General features: G+C 38.6%; 1 protein-coding gene across 1 annotated transcript in view; it reads left to right on the forward strand.

Annotated features, from left to right (window-relative positions):
- The window catches only part of COL4A6 (collagen type IV alpha 6 chain), a 199280-nt gene that overhangs the window by 156022 nt on the left and 23525 nt on the right, over positions 1-19733 (forward strand). Inside the window, exons 21-31 of the mRNA XM_018558662.1 lie at positions 5563-5649; positions 6024-6184; positions 7014-7193; positions 8344-8527; positions 11681-11734; positions 15333-15404; positions 15806-15913; positions 16010-16231; positions 16424-16585; positions 17867-17875; positions 19526-19696. Of these exons, the coding sequence (XP_018414164.1) occupies positions 5563-5649; positions 6024-6184; positions 7014-7193; positions 8344-8527; positions 11681-11734; positions 15333-15404; positions 15806-15913; positions 16010-16231; positions 16424-16585; positions 17867-17875; positions 19526-19696 (1410 nt within the window). The remainder of the gene's footprint in view (positions 1-5562; positions 5650-6023; positions 6185-7013; positions 7194-8343; positions 8528-11680; positions 11735-15332; positions 15405-15805; positions 15914-16009; positions 16232-16423; positions 16586-17866; positions 17876-19525; positions 19697-19733) is intronic.

The following is a 19733-nucleotide window of genomic DNA, read 5'->3' on the forward strand; positions in this document are numbered from 1 at the left end:
CCCCCCCCGGATCCGCCACTGTATGGTTGTGAGTGGGGCCTCATGTTTCACCTAGCTTTCGCCAAAGGCCTCGCAAAGTCTACAGCCGCTTCTGCTTATACCACCAACATATTTAAATACATTTCGGCACCCCCACTCATGCCTACTATCAACCGGCAAACATGCACCCATTGATAGAAGATTAGAACGTTCCTTTGTCACCAAACAGGGATACTGCAGAAAACTAAAATCAATTTATTAAACTGTTGTTTATTTAAAAACAAATACCCATATTCATCATGTTTCTAGGAGCACTTAGAAACATTTTTACAGTTGCTTTGAGCAATATCACTACATTTACTTTACATTGCTACATTTACTTTGCATTCCATGTTTAGAAGTGATTTTAACACTTTAGTTTTATTGATCAGTTATCCTTGATATTCAGGCATTGTATTCTCCTGGGTTTAAAGTTTTCTTTATCTAGACATAGGGTACCATTATTATTTGTTAAACATTTAATAAAGAAGATTTCTATCATACAGTACCTCCCAATTGTCCTTTTGGAGGCACCCCCGAGGATCATATCATGTAAACTTTACAGTTATAGTGACAAAGAGTTTGGTAGATACTTTCTGTGTACCAGGGGTCACAGCCAAAAACAGACAGGACAGATGCTAAAGTGGGTAGTAGCAGATTTTGCAAATTGATGGCTAGGTCAGGTACAGACAAACAATGTCCAGACAAGCAAATGGACTAATGGTGGGCAACGCAAACCTAGCTGATCAATGATCAAGATAAGCACAGATAATATGGGTAAAAACACAGTCCATACCAGGGACATGCAGTCAGTGGAGGCAGAGCTTCACCTAGTATTATGCAGGAAAAAGCTTCAAATCTGAAAATGACAGATTTTTCCTTATTCAGAGCGGCATGTAACAGGTTACACAGCAGGCAAAGCCTCCCCGATGTGTAACCTGTCATGGACGAAACGCTGCCTGTTAATTACAGGCAGCGATGCATCCGGTTTTTGACAGGTAGTTAGGTTACACAGCAGTGTGCTTCTCCACTGCTTGTGTAACTAAACTAGTGAGGCACAGCTGTCACAGCCTCTACTCTTTGTTAGAGGCGTGTGGATGGTTTGGACCAATGGCAAAGCACCATTGGCCCAAGCTGTCCAATCAAAAAAAGAAAAAAAACCACTGAGGCAATCAATCTCAATGCCTCAGCAGTGACGAGCCTCCTCCCTGTCTCCTCCCTTCCTCCTTCACACTAGCTTGGGGACCGAGTTGGGGGGTGGGGCTTCAGTGGGCTGGGGGTGGGGCTATGATGTGATATGGGTGGGGCTGGGCATGATTGGGGCGGGGCTGGGGAATGCCTCACCCGGAACCAAGGGTACGGCACGTCACTTGTCCATAGAGTACAAAGGGATAATCCAAGACATCAATAGTCAAATGCAAGTCACAGACAGACAGACATAGCATGGTGCAGGGCCTGATGAACAAACACAAGTCAGGTGCAGGCATGAAGCTTTTGCCCTGCTTTAAAGTGGACTAATGAAGACAGGTATGCACAGAAGAGACCTGATCTGCAGTGTTGTGTAACAGTCAGCAGATAGCAAACGATCAAGGTTAAATGTTTCACATAGTGCACCATTATATGCTTTAGTTACAATATATTACCATTGCTGTATATTGCTCAACAGTCCTGTATTTTCAGAGTTTGATTTTTTAGCTATTGGTATATGTTTATATTTATTTGTTGGTGGTTTCATCGCTAAATATTAGACTTTCACTCAAAATCAGATAATAGGAAAACTACTTTATATAAATTGTCCTATAGGAAACGATAACATGCACTGTTGTCACTAGTAATTTCTTCTACAAATATAACAACCAAAATATTATTAGGGTAACTTTTTTTATTGGGGATCATAGTAAAACATGTACAGGCTTATAAACACATCACATAAGTTCTAGCAGTTATCTTTTTAAAATTGACAGATACAGCAAATGAAATCAGCTCCTTTTATTGCCATATAATAGAGCATATATTGAGATGATTAGAAAATCTGATATTTGAAACATATTAACCCATGACCACAGAGCATATGTTTATAATTAGAGATGCCTCTATGTGTATCCTTGTGGAACACCAGTAAGCCCCTTCACCTTGGTTAAATGAGAACTATTAGCTGATTGAAAATCACTCATCCTCATAATGCCAACCGACGTGTGACAATGAAACTGTCACACATCGGCTCAGTGAGGGAAGTGAGCGGACACATACCGTTGCTCGCTCACTTCGCTCAATCATTTCCCTGCAGGGATTCCCCCCCTCTGACTGGAGGAACAGGGAGGGGAGGGGGAGGGTACAGCTTGCTCTGCCTCTAGGTAGGCAGAGCCAGCTGTCACTCACGCAGTCGGGTGTATCTTTACAGTAATGTCTGGATCCGTCCCGGCTGCGGCGGTCTCAGTATACTGTAGCTCGTGATATACTGAGCTTTGGGTCACGGGAGGACGCTAGTTTATGTCCTCCTGTGACCCTTAGGAGAACTATGGGGAAAACACTTACCCCACAGTTCTCTTTTAAACAAATAGTTCTCTAATCTATTTGGTAAATGTCACTGCCAAATGTTATACAGTAGAGAGTGCAAAGTCTGTCCTCAAAATGTGAAAATCCACAAATAACCAAATATAACCACATTTTTCTTCCTATTCTGTTTTTGCTTTAGCCAATTATGAATGAATCTATATATACATTTCTTCAATATGCACTTTCTATTTACTTCCATTACAGTTGCAGTTTGGTTAATTGACTAAACCTACCTTAAATGTCCCCATTTGCAGGAAATGCTATAAACATCATCATATGTCTTCTGTCATATATGGTTAATCCAGCAATCAGATGGGAAATGCAGAATGTTGTGTCTCTCTGCCTCTCTGTAGATCTACAGGCAGTATAACAAGTATAACACATGAATTATCTTGTATCTATTAATATTAGTATTATTTTTTACCTATTATTTTATTGATACAGCTATAGCCACAAATGTAACATATGCTGTGTAAATTATATGCGTTCATCCAGTATAATGTATCCAGTGCCTGCAAAAGTAATTACCCAGCCTTGGTGTTTTTCCTGTTTTTTTGCATTACAGCCTAGAATTAAAATTTATATTTTTTTGCAGTGTGGACCATGTGACGTACACATCATGTTTACCAGTTTGTGGGTACAAAATTTGTTTTAGAGTCACCATTTGCTGCAATTAAAGTTGCAAGTCTCTTGTGGAATGTCTCTATTAGCTTAGCAGGACATCTAGCCATTGTGATTTTTACCAATTTTTCAAGGCAAAACTGCTTTAGCTCCTTCAAGTTAGATAGCTTGCGCTAGCCTACAGTACAATCTTCAAGTCATGCCACAGATTCTCGATTAGATTGTGGTCTGTGCTGTGACTAAGCCATTCCAAGACATTTAAATGTTCCTTTTCAACAACTTCAGTGTTGGTTAAGTAGTATGTCTAGGTGACTGTGTCCCAGTCTCAAATCTGTCACAGACAGAAGCAGGTTCTCTTCAAGAATTGCCCTGTATTTAGGGCCGGTGCCATTGACTTTAATGCACCACCACGCCCCTCCCACCCCTGAACGCAGGGAGCCAGCCAGCTTGCGTTCCAGAGACCGAACAATCTGGAATGCGGACTGTGGTGTGAACCGGCCCTTAGGGCCATCCATTTTCCTTCAATCCTGACCAGTTTTCCAGTCCCTGCTGATGAAAAGCATGGTGTTCTCAGGTTGATAGTTTGGGTTTGCACTATAAATAGCGTATACCAAAAAGCTCAGTTTTAGTCTCATCTGACCAGAGAACCTTCTTCCATGTGTTTGTGGAGTTCTTTTAGCAATGGCCACTCTTCCATTAAACATCCCACTCTGTGGAGTGCACTGAGTAAAGTGGTTCTATAACCACTGTGGATCTTTGCAATTCCTTCAGTGTTATCTTTTGGGTTTTTGCTGCATCTTTGGGGTTTTGTTTGGGTTTTTCATTCCTAGTCGGTGACTTTTGGCAGACAGTTTTCTCTTGTTAGGTTTTTATGCCATATAACCTTTCATTTTGGTATAATGTATCTAATGATGCTCTATGGGATGTTCAGAGTTTGGGATTTTGTTTTATAACTCAAACCTGATCTGTACTTCTTCACAACTTTGTCATTACTTGTTTATTAATACTCACAAGGCCTTGTGGGGGGAATTTATCATAGCAATTGCGAGTGTTTGAACTCGCATATGGTCGTATGGGATATATTTGCGCCAGCTTTATGTTGCTAGTGTAATGTTGTTCATAAATGAGGTTAATTGACTCCGGCAAAGAAGACTCGTAACTCCAGGCAAAAAGCTTATCTGTCGCTTCTTGAAGAAGTGGTCATGGGGACTTCTTAAGTTGCAAATGTTTTGTTAGGTAATGCTCTAGTTTCAGACAGCCGCAGAACAAGTGCAGATGTAAACAGTTGGAAACTTGCGCAAAACAGGCGAAAAACACGTGCAACTGGAAAAATAGTGCAAGCTCTGGTAAAAACAAGTGCACATGTTAAAAGACAGATTTGCACATAAAAAAATGTATCTAAGAAGCTAAAACTGTCGCAATTGCTTTGATAAATTCCCCCCTGTATGTCTTCTTTTGAAATTATCCCTGGGCAAACCATCCTTATAAATCTGACTCATATAATCCAAAATTCGTGTCAGCATAAATTGTCAAACTGACACCATCAGGGGAATATTTATGGAAACTGGTCTTCTATTCCAATAGGTATTCCCTTGCACAGTTTGTCACTGCAAGTTAATGTACTCTAAATAGTTGCAATATCTCAGGGTTATATAAACACTGGAAGTAAAGGATCTGAAGAATGCTATGGCCTCTCAGCCAAATTTACTGTGCTGTCCCTATGATTATCATTTTGAACCCAGCTTGTATAAAACAGTAGAAATAATATTTTAAATCATGTCAACATGAGAAAGGCAGTCCCTTTTGTATAGATTTAGGCCTAAGAAATAGTCATGTGTTGTCAACTTTTGGGTAGAACAGCTTGGTTGGCAAAATGCTAACACCAGCTGTTAGGGTTCCAATTTGTTAAAGTTCTCTGAGATTCGATCATGCTGCCAGCTTCAAACAAGTACTTGGGAATAAAGAGTCACATAAACTGTGTATTCAATCTATATTCAAAGGCTTACTGTTAAAACAAAAGGTTATATGTGAAACTAAAAGGGGAGGGTGGAGCAAAAACCAATAAAATTCATGCACGTATACAAAACTAATCATGATAGTAGGAATCATGGGATAGCCTTGGGGGGAATTTGCAAAGTAAACAAAAACACAAACAGAGATAAGAGATACAATCTACTAAGGAATGCAGAGCTAACAGTTTAGAAACATCTCAAACTGGTCTATGTAGAATATACTGAAAACACAATTAACTATTTATACCCAGAAACAGGCAAATTAAATGAATCACACTTTCACTAGCATTAGTCTGATTATGTTATGCTAGAACCAATACTCTTTTAGTAATCTCTGAACTAATATTTTCCTCAGGACGACAGATTGGTGGTGAACCTGGAAAACCAGGAGAGAAGGGAACGCAAGGTCCTCCAGGGAGATTTGGAGACAAAGGATTGAAAGGTGATTTGATTTGTTTACTTATGGCTTAAACCATTTAAAGTAGAACTAAAGGTCCAGTTACTATGTACAAACATCTCATAAAGTAAAAAAACTTTCTTTAAAGTCCCTTACTGAGCCACAGTACAAGCAGGCACAGCCCACATAAGAGTGAGTGGCAACTCTGCTTTGAATTCAGGAGCAGTACAGCATTGTTACCACCCAATAACAAAAAGCTGTGTTAGCTGGATTTCACTGACAGACTCAACTGGTATTTGTGGGGTTTTTATATACAGTGTGTGTATATATATATATATATATACGTGTGTGTGTGTTTTATTTTTACCTTGTATAATGATAAGACATGAGATCATTTTGGCATATATTTGTCTCCATAGGTGATGATGGTGACTGTGCTTGTGGTGGCATAGATAATGCACGTGGTAGGATCGGACCACCTGGACCTCCAGGTCCACCCGGAAGTAATGGTTTTCCAGGATTTACGGGACCTAGTGGAGACCCAGGAAGGAGAGGATCAGTGGGTCCATCTGGACCTCCTGTAAGTAGCTTTGCAAAATGTTTTTGAATTGATAATAGTTTATATACACCTACACTCAACTATTTGCTTTGAAAGTGTGTAAATTACCTCATTTGTTTTTTAGGTACTCAGCAGTTGGCAGGCATTTTAATAATATATGTTTATAAATATTCTCATGCTAAACGGTTGTAATTATCTACTGGAGGTACCACAACTCTATGTTGTTTGTTGTGGACAAGGGAGAAGTCAGGGTCAAGAGATTTTTTAGTTTGTTAGCTAGTGAAAATTAGATTAAAGGAGAACTATGGGGTTAGGGCTTTTCCCCATAGTTCTCCTTAGGGTAACGGGAGGACACAAACTAGTGTCCTCCCGTCACCCTAGGCTCAGTATACCGCAAGCTACCCGCCCCCTCCCCCGTCCGTTCCGCCAGTCACCGCTGGAGGATTGGAGAGGGGCGAGGGGAATCCAGCCCTTCCCCTGTCACAGCAGAGAGCCGTGACACGATCGAGAAGTAAGCGAACGCCGGTATGTGTTCGCTCACTTCCCGATCTACTGAGCCGACCTGTGACAGTCTCATTGTCACAGGTTGGCTAGAACTATGAGGATGAGTGAAAAGCACTGACCTCATAGTTCTCCTTTAAGTGAAGTATTATAATGCTTTTACATAGTTTATCTTGCTAGCTATCTAAGGTCAGCATTTGTGCACTGGTTCTTTTGAAAGTCATATTCTGAAAGGACTAATACACCACTGACCTAAAAAGATAAGATATTTCCAATAAAATATCACAAAACATAAGTGAAATCGAAAAAATATAATTAGTAGTTTACCCTTTGTTTTTCTTTTGTGTAGGGGTCTCCAGGCACTGCTGGTGTTCCAGGACTTAAAGGAGAGAAAGGAGAACCAGTTTACCCATCCGGTCGTGGAGTTCGTGGAGATCCTGGAGCTGTAGGACTTAGAGGAGCCCCTGGACTTTCAGGAAAGGCAGGAAGAGATGGGCTCCCGGGGTTGCCAGGTCGTAAAGGATTTCCTGTAAGTTTCTACTGAGTTTCATATTCAGGTCATTAGCACTACTATCATCCTAATATAGCAAGACTTCTGTATTTCACAATTACATTTTGCTACACATTACTACTTAGATTGGTGTACAGGTCAGCTACCACTCTCACTCTAATTTTTCCAACTTTACTCATATCTTGGACAAATTTAGGAGAAAACTATTCATTCTGACTTAAATGTTTTAAATGATGTGCTCTGAACAAATACATCTAAGAATGTCATACTTAGCAAACTTCTTATAGTCAGTGACACACAATAAGCTTCATTACCATACCTATAAAAATAACAAAAAGGATCTAAAACTTCTGTGTTAAAGTCTTTTTTGTCCATGGAAATCACTTTCATGTCTGTGGGGTAATGTAGAGGATAACGGGGAAATGATATCACCTGCAACATCCCAGATAGGTTTCTTCTGTCTTCAATAAACAATATCAGGTTTTCCAGAGAGGAGAACAAAGGTGTCTTAAATTATGTTTAAAAACAAAATGATATTTATATAAGTGAAGTTGTCCAGTTTAGAAAATAGGGGACAATTCAAAGTAAGGAAACAATCCTTGTTAATTGTTTTTGGTTATCTGCTCTGTGATATACATGTGTTAAGAGTAAGGAATTTGTCATAAATAGAGATCTTTGACATGCAAGAAAGACAATTAAATGGTACAGGTAATCTAAAAGCACTAATAGCAGAAAATAGCATGATCTATTGTTCTGCTTATGTCAGATGGGAATAATATGGTCAGTTAGTGAATGTGTAACTTACCTTTGTTTGACTATTTTTCTTTACTTTCATTCCTTTTCAAGTATGTTGGTTTTCTGCTCCTAAAAAAAATGTCATGGCTTTCCTGGCCTATTTGAAGGGCAAATTGGGGAGCAAGTTGTATAATACTTTTCTCAATGTAGAATATTTTGTTACGGCCAGGTCAGTAAAGGTAGGTAGAATATAAATATTCAGACACAACTCTGAGGCTGTATATTTGCAGCAAGTTCACAATGTTTATAATTCACCTACCCTTTTTCCTGCTCAGGCAGTATGAATTTCTATGCATACATTTTGAAATTTGTATGGAACTGCATATATACTGAGAACCTTTATTTCTATATTGTTCTATACTTTACAACCTAGGGAGAAGGTGGAGCTGGTAATCCTGGTGAGAAGGGATTTCCAGGGCCCCTGGGCCAAAAAGGTCGCCGTGGAGAAAGTGGACTTCCTGGTATTGGCTTTCCTGGTTTACCTGGCTCTCGTGGTCTGCCTGGTGATCCTGGGCTCCCAGGACAAGATGGGCGACTAGGTGATCCAGGACCACCTGGTAAGTTTTCATAAATTACACTATTTTGCCTTAATATTAACTGGCTTTTTCTACATCTCTTTCTTCAGGATGTTAATATATGTTGTAATAGATGAATGACAGATATATGTCATAACTTGTCTTTGATGGAAGGGTGATTACTGGCTGTCTATAATGTTTGGCTTCCTTTTCGGAGCTCAGGAGTGAGGATTATGTGCCATGAAGGTTCAATGATGTTATCTTACCCACTGTGTTCCTCTTAGTGCAATTTATTTTTCAAATTGGATTCATTATGGCCAACATATAACTCTAACAAGCACAGGGATAGAGATCAACTATTGAATCTTTACAGCTGGCCTTCACTGATAAATACAAATCCAGGACTAAAGTAGACTGGGGTAATAATTCTTCATTGCTTTTTGTGTTGCATTTCTATAAGATTTGTATTCATATTACAATGTACTTGTACAAACATGTGCAAATAACTATACATTTTTTCCCTGATATAGTCAAGATGTTTTGTGTAAGAATTTTTATTAAATAAGTCCCAGACCATCCCTGGGTAAATGGGTAAATGCCCAGGAAGGTCTTTAAACAGGTATAATGGCTTGTCACTCCCACAAAAACATTAGAGGAAATGAACCAGAGAAAGTAATGGGGTTTGTTTGAGTCGCCCTTAGTTGGAAATATTTCTACATAAACATATAGCTAATATTACAGCATTTTATTAATACATATCATTTAAACCATAGACATTTAAAAGCAGATAGAACGAGACCACAATACCCTTGTGGCTGGCCCACTGGTCCCATATCAATCAGCACCTCCACAGAGGCTAAGAGATAGACAAAGTCCAAACCCATAAAGGGCATATGTAACTATTAGTAAGCCGAGGATCTTACAGTGCTGAAAAATGATATGTCTCTCGATGCGTTTCACCTGTAAAGGCTTCCTCAGGAGAGGGACCTAGTGCCTACAGGATAAAATAGGCTAAAAAGCACAAAATATGTTGAGAGTGATCTAGTGGAAACATATATAGAAGATATACAGAAAAACCTATTTTTTTTATTTGATTAAGTAGAATTACAACATGATTTCAAAGTAAGCAAGTAGAAGAGGCCAATCCCGATCCCAATGTCCACAAAACCTATCCCCCCTCCTCCAAAATGTACTGGTGGGGCCCAAATGAGACCACAGGAGAGTAGATCCCTAAACAATGCCACCAGGGTGCTGCTCTAAAGTAAAGCTACAAATAACACAAAGTTATAATAGTGCATAGAAAAACCAGCAGAACAGCTAAGGAATTGTAACAAAAGTCTAATTGGGGTCAATAGTTTGGTGGGGGGGGGGGGAAAAAATCCACCCAAATTACCTTTTAGGAGATGTATAGCCAGCATCCCTCCCGGATGGCAAGTGGGAGCTGAATGTGCTAATGGCACGTAAATAACCCCTCCCCGCCACCCACACGTGTAGATCCGCTAAAAGCATATTTCCGGTTGTGGACTCGGGAGAGGAAGGTCCACCTTAGGTGTCCCCTGTGGTCCAAAGCCCCTACCCGGAAGTGTGAGAAAGATGAAAAGGGAAAAAAGAACAGGATCAAGGGAACTTCAAGATGTTCCCTGCCCACAGCTATGTGCAAGCAGACCTCACATTCTAATACAGGATTCATTTCCATCAAGATGTTTTGTGAAGTTTATTGGTACTAGTAGATGACTTATACTGTATATGCAGACTATTATTTCCCTAAAAAGAAGACACACAGTGGCCATTGTGTTAAATAAAGTATTCTTACCAAACCGCATCACCTGTTTTTATTATGAATTGCACCAAGGTGCTAATTCTCTGCAATACTTGAGACCTCTTTGAGATTTCTGTATGTATGTGTGTTATACTGTATATAACATAATGTATTTGTGCTCTGTGTATTTTGATTTGTGTTATGCCAGTTTGTAGGTGGTAAAAAGTCTTTTTTGTTTTATCAATTAACTATTTAAGATGATTTCTCTTTTATAACTATATCCTTGGCAATAATCAAACAGCTGGAAAAAGGTCTCCAGAAGACACCCACAAGGCTCACTGATAGGAGATCCATTCCAACATGAACACTCCCTGAGGGCCTGCTGTGATTTCTGCCTTTCTGTTTTCTGTATTTCAGTTTTAATAAGGTTTAATACGGCTTTTTTCCCTTAGCTTTTGCTTGCTTAATATATTATTTTCAGTTCTCTGCTTTTTGCATATTTAACATGTGGAAACAGCCAAATATATTCACTAAGTTGGTGATGTAATAATAATACTTTAGTGACAAAGCCTTGTCGAGTATATAAGATAGGAAAGTTAAATTCACTTGTATTTTGGATAACATACAGTTCTTGAAGTCACACAGCTGTAGCTAGTTTAATTCTATAGGTTAAAAATGCAAAATGTAAAACAGGACCCACAACATATTGTCATCATAAGAGCCTATGGCATACACTAATGCCTCGGGCAATGTAACAAACTTGTGACAATAAAAAGCTTTAGTAGCTAATAACATCCAAACTGTGATGTTTTTTTTAATGCTTTCAGTGGTAAATCCTGTAGACCAAAGGAAAGTAAATTAGAAAAGTCAATTGGTAGAGTTTATACACTTTAACACTGGTCTAATGCCAACACAAAAGTAAAGACACCACGGAGTACACGTTTTGCTTGTACTTCATTTTCCTTCTATTATATGTCATTGCTTTGTTACACTGTGTGTACCCTGTAGTTATAAGAATGACTCTTCCATTCAGCATATAATGTAGGGTAATGTGTTGATGTTTTAGGTCTAGATGAGTTCCAATGAATGGAGACATTACTATTTAGCTTTGGCGGATACCTACAGTATATAAGATAGCATCTTTTTACAGAGCAGTACAGTTAAATATGTTTTCCTAGCCGTTCATAATTTTTTATGTAGTAGCTTACACAAAGTTGGGAATGTTCATTAAAACTGAGATGTACTCAACAAGATTGCTACAATAACCTTTGTAACAAAAGGAGAAAATCAGCCTAAGCAAAGATCTTTTATTTACAATTGAAAATCAAAACCATCACCATAGTGAAGTGAGAATATATTTGTGCTGCCTAAGGCTTTCTTTCTTGTGGTTTCTCTGATCTGTGTCTAACCTGTCCTCCTTTGCTTAACTGCTATAGGTGACTGCTGCTGCGGGGACAATGTTGGTAATGGAGACTTAGTCACAGAGGGAGGTGAGAGGATAGATCCTAGAGGTCAAAGAGCAACTATGAGATCCAAGTGATCTCTTCTTGCTAGGTAGAAACTCTGAATTTGCATGCATGTTACATCTGGTCATTGAAACCAAGCATGACAGTCATTTTAGGAATGTGTCTGTTTATTGATTAGTTACTATATCATTATAATAAATGCAGGCAAATATGCAAAAACATACTAATTAAAGAAGAACAACAGGCAAAAGACAACATTCAACAAAAGAAACCTTATAATCCCAAAGTCTTATCTGCACACAACCTTTCTGCATGCAGCATGGGTGACTTTAGTCACTGCCGACAGTCAGTAATAAAACAAATGGATGCTGTGACTTGAAATCAATATGTGTGTTGGAAATTCACATCTTACAGATAAAATACCCAGTGGACCTTTCAGTAGCCAACTATTCGATTATATACTGATTTCTTCTGCCCTTACTGTTGTTCTCCTTTAATCATCATCTGAAGAATCTGTTTCTAAAAGCTGACATGGCTTGAGCATTTTTTTCCAATAAAAAGATGCTTGTAGCATTGAAATCACAATTGCATCTCATTATTACTACAAAGGATAACATTTAGCATTATAACTACAAGCCTGCTTCTAACTTATTTCTTGGGTCATTTATCACTATATTATGTGTCTTGTCATAATTTTTTCATGAATAATTGGTTACACTCATAGTATCATGCATTTAAGGCATTTGTGAAAGTGAGCGCATGGGTAACTATGCAGAAAACGATTTGCATCTCATTACAGTTTTTTAGAATGTAATTGTCATTTGGAAGATTAAAACAATGAACTGGTTAATTATAGGAGGCCTTTTTTGCACAGTTGCCTTTGCCCTAGCTTTAATAAAAGTCACTGTTTTTTGTAATTGCATTTTTAGTAAAGACTTTCTAGTGTGAATTGAAATGGAAAGCTGCCTGACTAAGCTGGTGCATGGTCTCTGCTGTTTAATGGTGCAGACTCTATCAGACCTGAAGTTAAGATCCACAGACCTATAGTACAGCGCGGGCTATTCACATACCACAATACCAATGTTGTAATTTTTGCTTTGTGAAAACATGAACCCTGTATTGTCCCAGATTGTCATGCATTAATAGTCAGACACTGGGGTCAGTGAGTCTAGTTTCAGGTCTAATGCAATTGAGGTGAATTCTGCTGATAATTGAGCACACTGGCAGAAGTAAAATCCGAGGCTCAATACTGGAAAAACTCAAGACTTATAGGAAACAAGTCTACTGTTTTAATGGAAACAGAAACAGACAATCAGAATAATTTGCTTTCTGTGTTTATTGTATATCTAAAGCAACTCTATCGTTATATGAATAAAAAAACAGAGCACAAACTCAACCTGCAAAGAAAAGGTTAGGTGTCCCATCTCTTTTAACGCTTAACTCTATTGACTTTAAGAGAAAGAACCTGCACCTGTGTCTCCCGCTGAGCTCCGTGGTTTCACCACAGACCCCTACCTACTTAGGGCCCAGAAGATACAGCCGCAGAGTCAGCAAAATTCGGCATTGAGAAAAGAGGGATGGACAGATTCTTGTTTTTCTTTGCAGGCCGTACTTGAGTTCAGTTAATTTTACACGGCTGCAAAATCTCTTCAAACTTATTGAAAGTGAACCTTTTCTTTCCCATGTTTAATTGCCCATACCTCTGCTCCTCAGCCTATACTTTACCTCGATTTGTTCATCTGTTGTCCTGTTTGCACATTGGAGCAAAGAGAGAAAGCACAATGTAAGTTTCGAGTCATAGGGGTTGCTGATTTAAGAAAGACAAATAGTTGTTTACTTTGCAAGGGAATTTGCAAATTGCAAAGGAAATTTCCGCATAGTGAATGAGGTGAAGCTCTGCTGACTTCCATCTTCCAATCACATGCAAGCACTCAACTGAGTATTCTTTGCAAAGTAAACTTTCACCACATTCAGTAAACTAAGGGAGAATTCCCTTTGCAAAGTGATCAGCCTATTTACCTGTAGTAAATCAACCCCAGTATCCTCAGAATTTACACAGGGCCCATACAGGACAAAGCAGGATGTTAACTAAAATATTGGCACATGCAGATCCTATATTTGCCTTACCTTCACCCCCCAGTTGTCCCATTCCTCCATGGAAGTGAAGGGAAGAAGCTCTGTGTAGGTACCAAATCTCTCTCTTTGAGCTTACACAGGGCTAAGAACTATACCTGCACTTGGGCCAGGTGATTGGCCAATTTTTGCACTCAGAACTGCATTGTGAGAGTAAGTGAAGAGAGTCATATATTACTCATGGCCAGAAGTGTGGGGTATATTACTTTGCTCCAGCAGGCAAGGGAACAAAGGGAAGGTGAGTAGCCTGTAGGCAGTTAAGCATGGGCAAAGCACAGGTTCACTTTAAAAAGGTTCATTTGGAATTGGTGGGAGGTATGTATTATTTTTTTGGGCTTGTGTTATGGCTGTTAATGACATAGAAACCCAATAAGCAGGAGTGGTTTCTTCTCTGGAATACTATAGAGACCATGCCGTGGCTAGTTTAGATGCAGACAAAGTTTAATGGAGTCATGCTATTTTAAGGTGCACTTATACTTGGCTGTTATGAATAGTGTGAATAATCTGGAAGTTACAGCCAACGTGGACCTCTGGGAAATAAAAGGAATTTTCATCAGTTCATGGGTCATTGGCTGTCTTTCAGATCTTTTTTTGTTTATTTTCAGAAAGCGTGTGGTTCACTTATTGCCCAGGATTTAGCCTGAAATGTTTGAGCCTGAATCTTATGATATGTAATCTTATGATAATATTCCTTCCTTATTTCCTGATAGACTTTTGCTAACACACCTTTCATGCATATGTTATCTTTTATTATAAAAGAGAAAATAGGCGAGTCAGGTGTTTTAGAGCTGTACAGCAAGGATAGAGAAAGTCTCTTCACAGGAGTTTTCAACCCAAAAAACTTGTCCTTAGAATTAACACTTAACCTGATTTAATATGGGTCATGTCTGCCTAAACACCATTCCCTTCTCTATCCAAATTGAAAAAAAAGTTTGGGCTTTAGATTTACTTTAAGTTGATCTGTAAATCTGGTACCTCATTGTAGTTCAGTTCCCCATAAAGAAAATGACCCTAGGTTTTGATTTTTGATTTGAATTTAATGGGTCCACATGTTTTTAAAATCTCAGAATAATGTTGTAAATTCACATGGCAAAAGTAACATAAACAGAGATATATTTGAATGAACACATTTTATAGCCCAGGTAAAACTGCACCTTATAATTCTGTAACACTACTGAAATGAAAGCATGGCTTTGTTCATATTTTGTATAGTTACTAATTTTGTATTCAGGTATGTGCCTGTACTTGCCACCAGCACTTGTGCTCATTGGGTAGGAGGGGTGGTCAGCGTGATACCATTTCACCATCTTTGTCCATATTCACCAGCATTTCTGTGATGCATACTGCTAAACAAACATTACAGCATCATTGCAGCTTTTGCATCCAGCATCCAATGCACGTGTTGTTTTTTTATGTGTTGTATTCAGAATTTAACAGATTTGTTCTACAGGGTCTCTTACTAGGAAATAACAATCTTATATTTTGCTAGGGCAAACTTTACCATGCATAATTGCTGGGGAACCAGGTGACCCAGGAATGCCCGGTGACCCTGGACCTGTAGGTATGTTGAAATGTTTCTCAGAATTTTTTTTTTAATCTAAGCCATGAGTGATCAGATTAATATGTAAGCCGGTTGGGCAGGATTACCCTGATATGTTCTTATTTCTGATTAATTTATTTGACATTTTTTATTTAATTTAAACAATAATCCCTCCTAACAATATTTTATTTTGGTGAGATTTTGTAAATTAAAACACTACTTGTAGGTTTACGCACCTCAGTGATTCCAAATTAGGGAATTGATGGTATTTATCTCTCATGATGTGCATGGACATGGACATACTTTCAAATGTACCAGTACTGCACATATGACTTACACAATCAGTTAAAGATTACTAAATCATATTTCTTTTAAAGAGGAAAATTGTGAATATAAATGAATACTTGGATTATTTGTCACAGGACCTAGAGGTGAAAAAGGATTCCCTGGAATCCCAGGGCTCCGTGGCTTTGATGGCGGTAGCGGACAACCGGGCAGTCCAGGTCTTGGTGGATTTCCAGGACCACAAGGTATAAATCAGCCATACTTCATAGCAAAAAGTTATACACAGCACATGTATAAACTTTATAACATTTCTTAAATTTCGAATGCCTTGTGACTTACAGGCTTTACAGGTCCCCGTGGAGATGAAGGCCCTTCTGGATTTCCTGGCCTGGATGGCATTGATGGACCTCCAGGCAAGTTCGGACTTCCTGGTTTGCCTGGTTTCAAAGGAGCACGTGGTGAAGTATTAGGGGCGGAGCCTGGTGCTGCTGGTGAACCTGGAAGACCTGGATTCATAGGAGATAAAGGAGTTCGTGGAGACTCTGGATTCGATGGGCAAAAAGGTAATATTTATCTTTATGCTCGCACATTCAAAATTATTTCATTGCATTGAATAGACTGTGAAACAATAAGGAATACTAAGGGTGTAACATTTTTTCCCATTATTCTGTCCATCTGACAGCCTTGACCAATAGTTATACAAAGGTGAAGATGTTAGTTGACTGTGCAATGACAAATCCTCAATTGTGTTACAGGCTTAGATGGACGACCTGGATTGATGGGAGCTAAAGGTGAAAGGGGTAATTCAGGATTTCCAGGTGGACCAGGTCCCAGAGGTCTGCCAGGATTTGGAGGAGAAGCTGGCATTAAGGGGAAACAAGGACCAATGGGAGATATTGGACTCCCAGGGTCATCAGGTATGTCTACCAAAATTCATAACACAAACTTTAAAAAAAAAACATTCAGTTTGGTAAATGAATTCTTGAAGTCTGAAACCCAGTAATAGTCGATCATTTTAATCATCTATTTTTGAACTTTACTGAAAAATGAATGTTGATATTCATTACATGTAAATATTCAGACTGTACTGTGCATCGGGTATGTTTTCATAATTCGGTAAGTATGTAAGAAAGTCAATCACCTGAAATCCTTAAATCTTTTCATAGCCTACATTTTTAAGACATTAAGTCTAGCCTACTTCTGGTAATTTAGGTTCACTGGTGATAGGTTTTTTCTATATGAAAAGGTTTTATCTATACACTGCATGGCAGATGAGTGAACTGTATTTTTTCTAAGAATGTATCAGAAACAGAGTCACATATTTTTCTGAGAAACCTACAGGTAGACTTTGGCTCTAAATTGTTGTTCCATTTGTCAGGTTTTGATCTCTTCTATGATCTCTTTGGTGATTTCTGGATGCATTATTGACAGGAAAGGGGGAAAGCTTAAGTTTTTCTGTGTAGTCCATGCATGGGTGTTAGGCTTGGTAGGAATGACGCAAAGGTCTACTTAAGGTGTATCTGTCGTGAGAGAAGTAGAGGGAATGCCTTGGTTGACTGTAATTAGCTTTTATATCTTTTAGTATGTGGCCCATAAAGATAAGGAAACATCAGAAGCCCTATCTACATGCTTGATATGGGACAGTGACTGAAAGCCTGGCATGTTGCATTTTCAGAAAATACATCTTCTATGTTTCTGTAATGACAGGTTTATTTCTGACAACCATTTTGCTCTTATACCAGATAAAGCACACATGTAGCAATTTATACTGGTTGGCTCTGCCTGGTTTTGCTTGGACAGGAGTAAAGGCATACATTAGTAAATTCCAGAGGGTACCATTTAAATTCTCTAACCCTGCACTCCATGCATCTAAATCTCTGCTAATTTGTATTGATTTTCTGATTACTAACCTAAATATCAATCAGTGGTGTAAAGCAAATCATATACAGCACGCTGCTCTTGATCATTCTTGCACAGTCTTGTCTTCACTCTTTCCAATCTCCTTCCATCCATGGGATGCGCTTATAGAGAAATGATTCACTTGTTTTCATTGTATCTCTCGGTCAGCAGTTTCCATTTGGCTGTGTGCTATCTTTCATACATTTTGTCTGTTTTTCCTTCATCATGCTTTTATTCCAAATACCACCAATCCTCCATATTTTGATGTCATACTCTATGGTCTCGGCTTCTTCACATAGGCTGCCAAGGTGAGAAAGTGCTCTGTAGCATAAAAGCAGATGGACTAACTAGCTTTTGATGCTGCAGGCATTTAAATGACCATAGGTGACACCCCTTATTTCTTACACTGCTATAAGAACCATTGAATGAACTTAGGTGTTGTGACAATCGAGATGTGACATGTAACATGTGACATGTAACATGTGACATGTAAGAATGCTTATTGGATTTTTATTGTACCAAATACTTTTTACACTTGAAATAAAGCAGTATTTCCCAATTTGGGACTTTGATCAATTACCATTACCATCTGAAACTTGCTACAGCAAATCACGACATACAAAACCTGTGGAATGTTTGTCGTTAACTCAATTCACTATTTAGTAACTAGAATTGAAAATAGATCAATATGTGAATAGATTAAATAACATTGGTAAGAGAGTTTATTGAAATAGGAAGGGGCCTTAATACTTATCAATTGTTGTCAATAAATGTTGGATGTAATACACTGGTTTATGTTACTCTACAGAGAAACTTGTGTACAGGCCATACTGTGAGTTAAAAACAAACCTGGAATATAAAGCACACCAGCTTTTTTCTATGCATGTGCACAATAATTCAGATATATATTTATGTATTGACAACAGTGCCATCTCAATACTCTTGCCAGGCGCAAATTTAATGAGCTTTCCTGATTTACTAAAGTAGGACTAGGCAGGTGCAAGAAGCTTCTACCAGTCCAGAAATACAATTTGATATTCCATCACTTTTTGCAATACCAGAGTTGCTAATCTAGATGTTTGAGAGTAATGCTAAAAGGAAAATAGAATTTTAACGTTCTGCTAGTTAAAGAAGAGGATTTGGCTGCAAATGTACATATGCTGCCACACTTTTAACATCTCTAAAAATGGGAAATTGGAGGGAAAATAATTCCTGTAAATAGTTATTTGCGTCAAGTCTGTTTGTGTGCAGCAATAGACCCCAGCTATTGGCTCATGAGCCACAAGTGGTTCTTTCATTTTTGCTATTGCAGTCAACAGATACTTGTCTGTACTTTTTGGGCTTACTTAATGGCAAACAAGCTGCAAAACTTTGGGGACTTCTATGCACAGCATGAGTACAACTCTATTTAATTTGCTGTAATTGTTGAATGCTGATCAACTGCTTTACCCCGAATATGAAATACTGCTTCAAGTTTTTCAGGTATTAAGATCACTAATATCATTATTAGTTTGTGTACATCACCCTTTCACAATGGTGCATTAATGTAGATAAAATGTATATAGAGAGGTATTTCTTGTTCTCATTATTACAGGCGTTGGGTATTTATGATCCATTCATCCCCTCGTTTGAATAAACTATAACAATATAGAAAGTGCAACATCATAAGGGGTTTCACTACAGTCAGTTGTAGTGTTATAGGCAGTAACCCATGCAATAGGTAACTTAGACCACTAATGCTTTTGCAGCTAACGTCCCTTCTGCTAGGTGGCTGTATGTAGTAAAATATTAAATAAATTCGCTATGATTTCAGACAACGTTCTGCTTCTTATATTCTTTCTGCTGCTGCTGGTGATTCCAGTTCTGACAGTTAAAGCGTCCTCCAGAAGTGACGAGACTGTTGTATTTCTTGCTAACCATTCAGTTCCAAATTCTTATGCTGAGTATATTTATTACAGGCTTTCCTGGAGCAAAGGGTATACCTGGAAACAGAGGTTCCCCAGGTCCAGCTGGTATGAAAGGTAGTCCAGGTCCTAATGGAGATGCAGGTCGTCCTGGTGATTTAGGACCATCTGGACCCCCAGGACCAAGTGCTCGAGATGGACTGCCAGGCTTTCCAGGAGCTAAAGGTTGGATTTATTCAATGATTATAAATTAGCTGATATA

Source organism: Nanorana parkeri, unplaced genomic scaffold (genome assembly GCF_000935625.1).
Source record: "Nanorana parkeri isolate BGI_ZX_2015 unplaced genomic scaffold, ASM93562v1 scaffold352, whole genome shotgun sequence".
NCBI lineage: Eukaryota > Metazoa > Chordata > Amphibia > Anura > Dicroglossidae > Nanorana > Nanorana parkeri.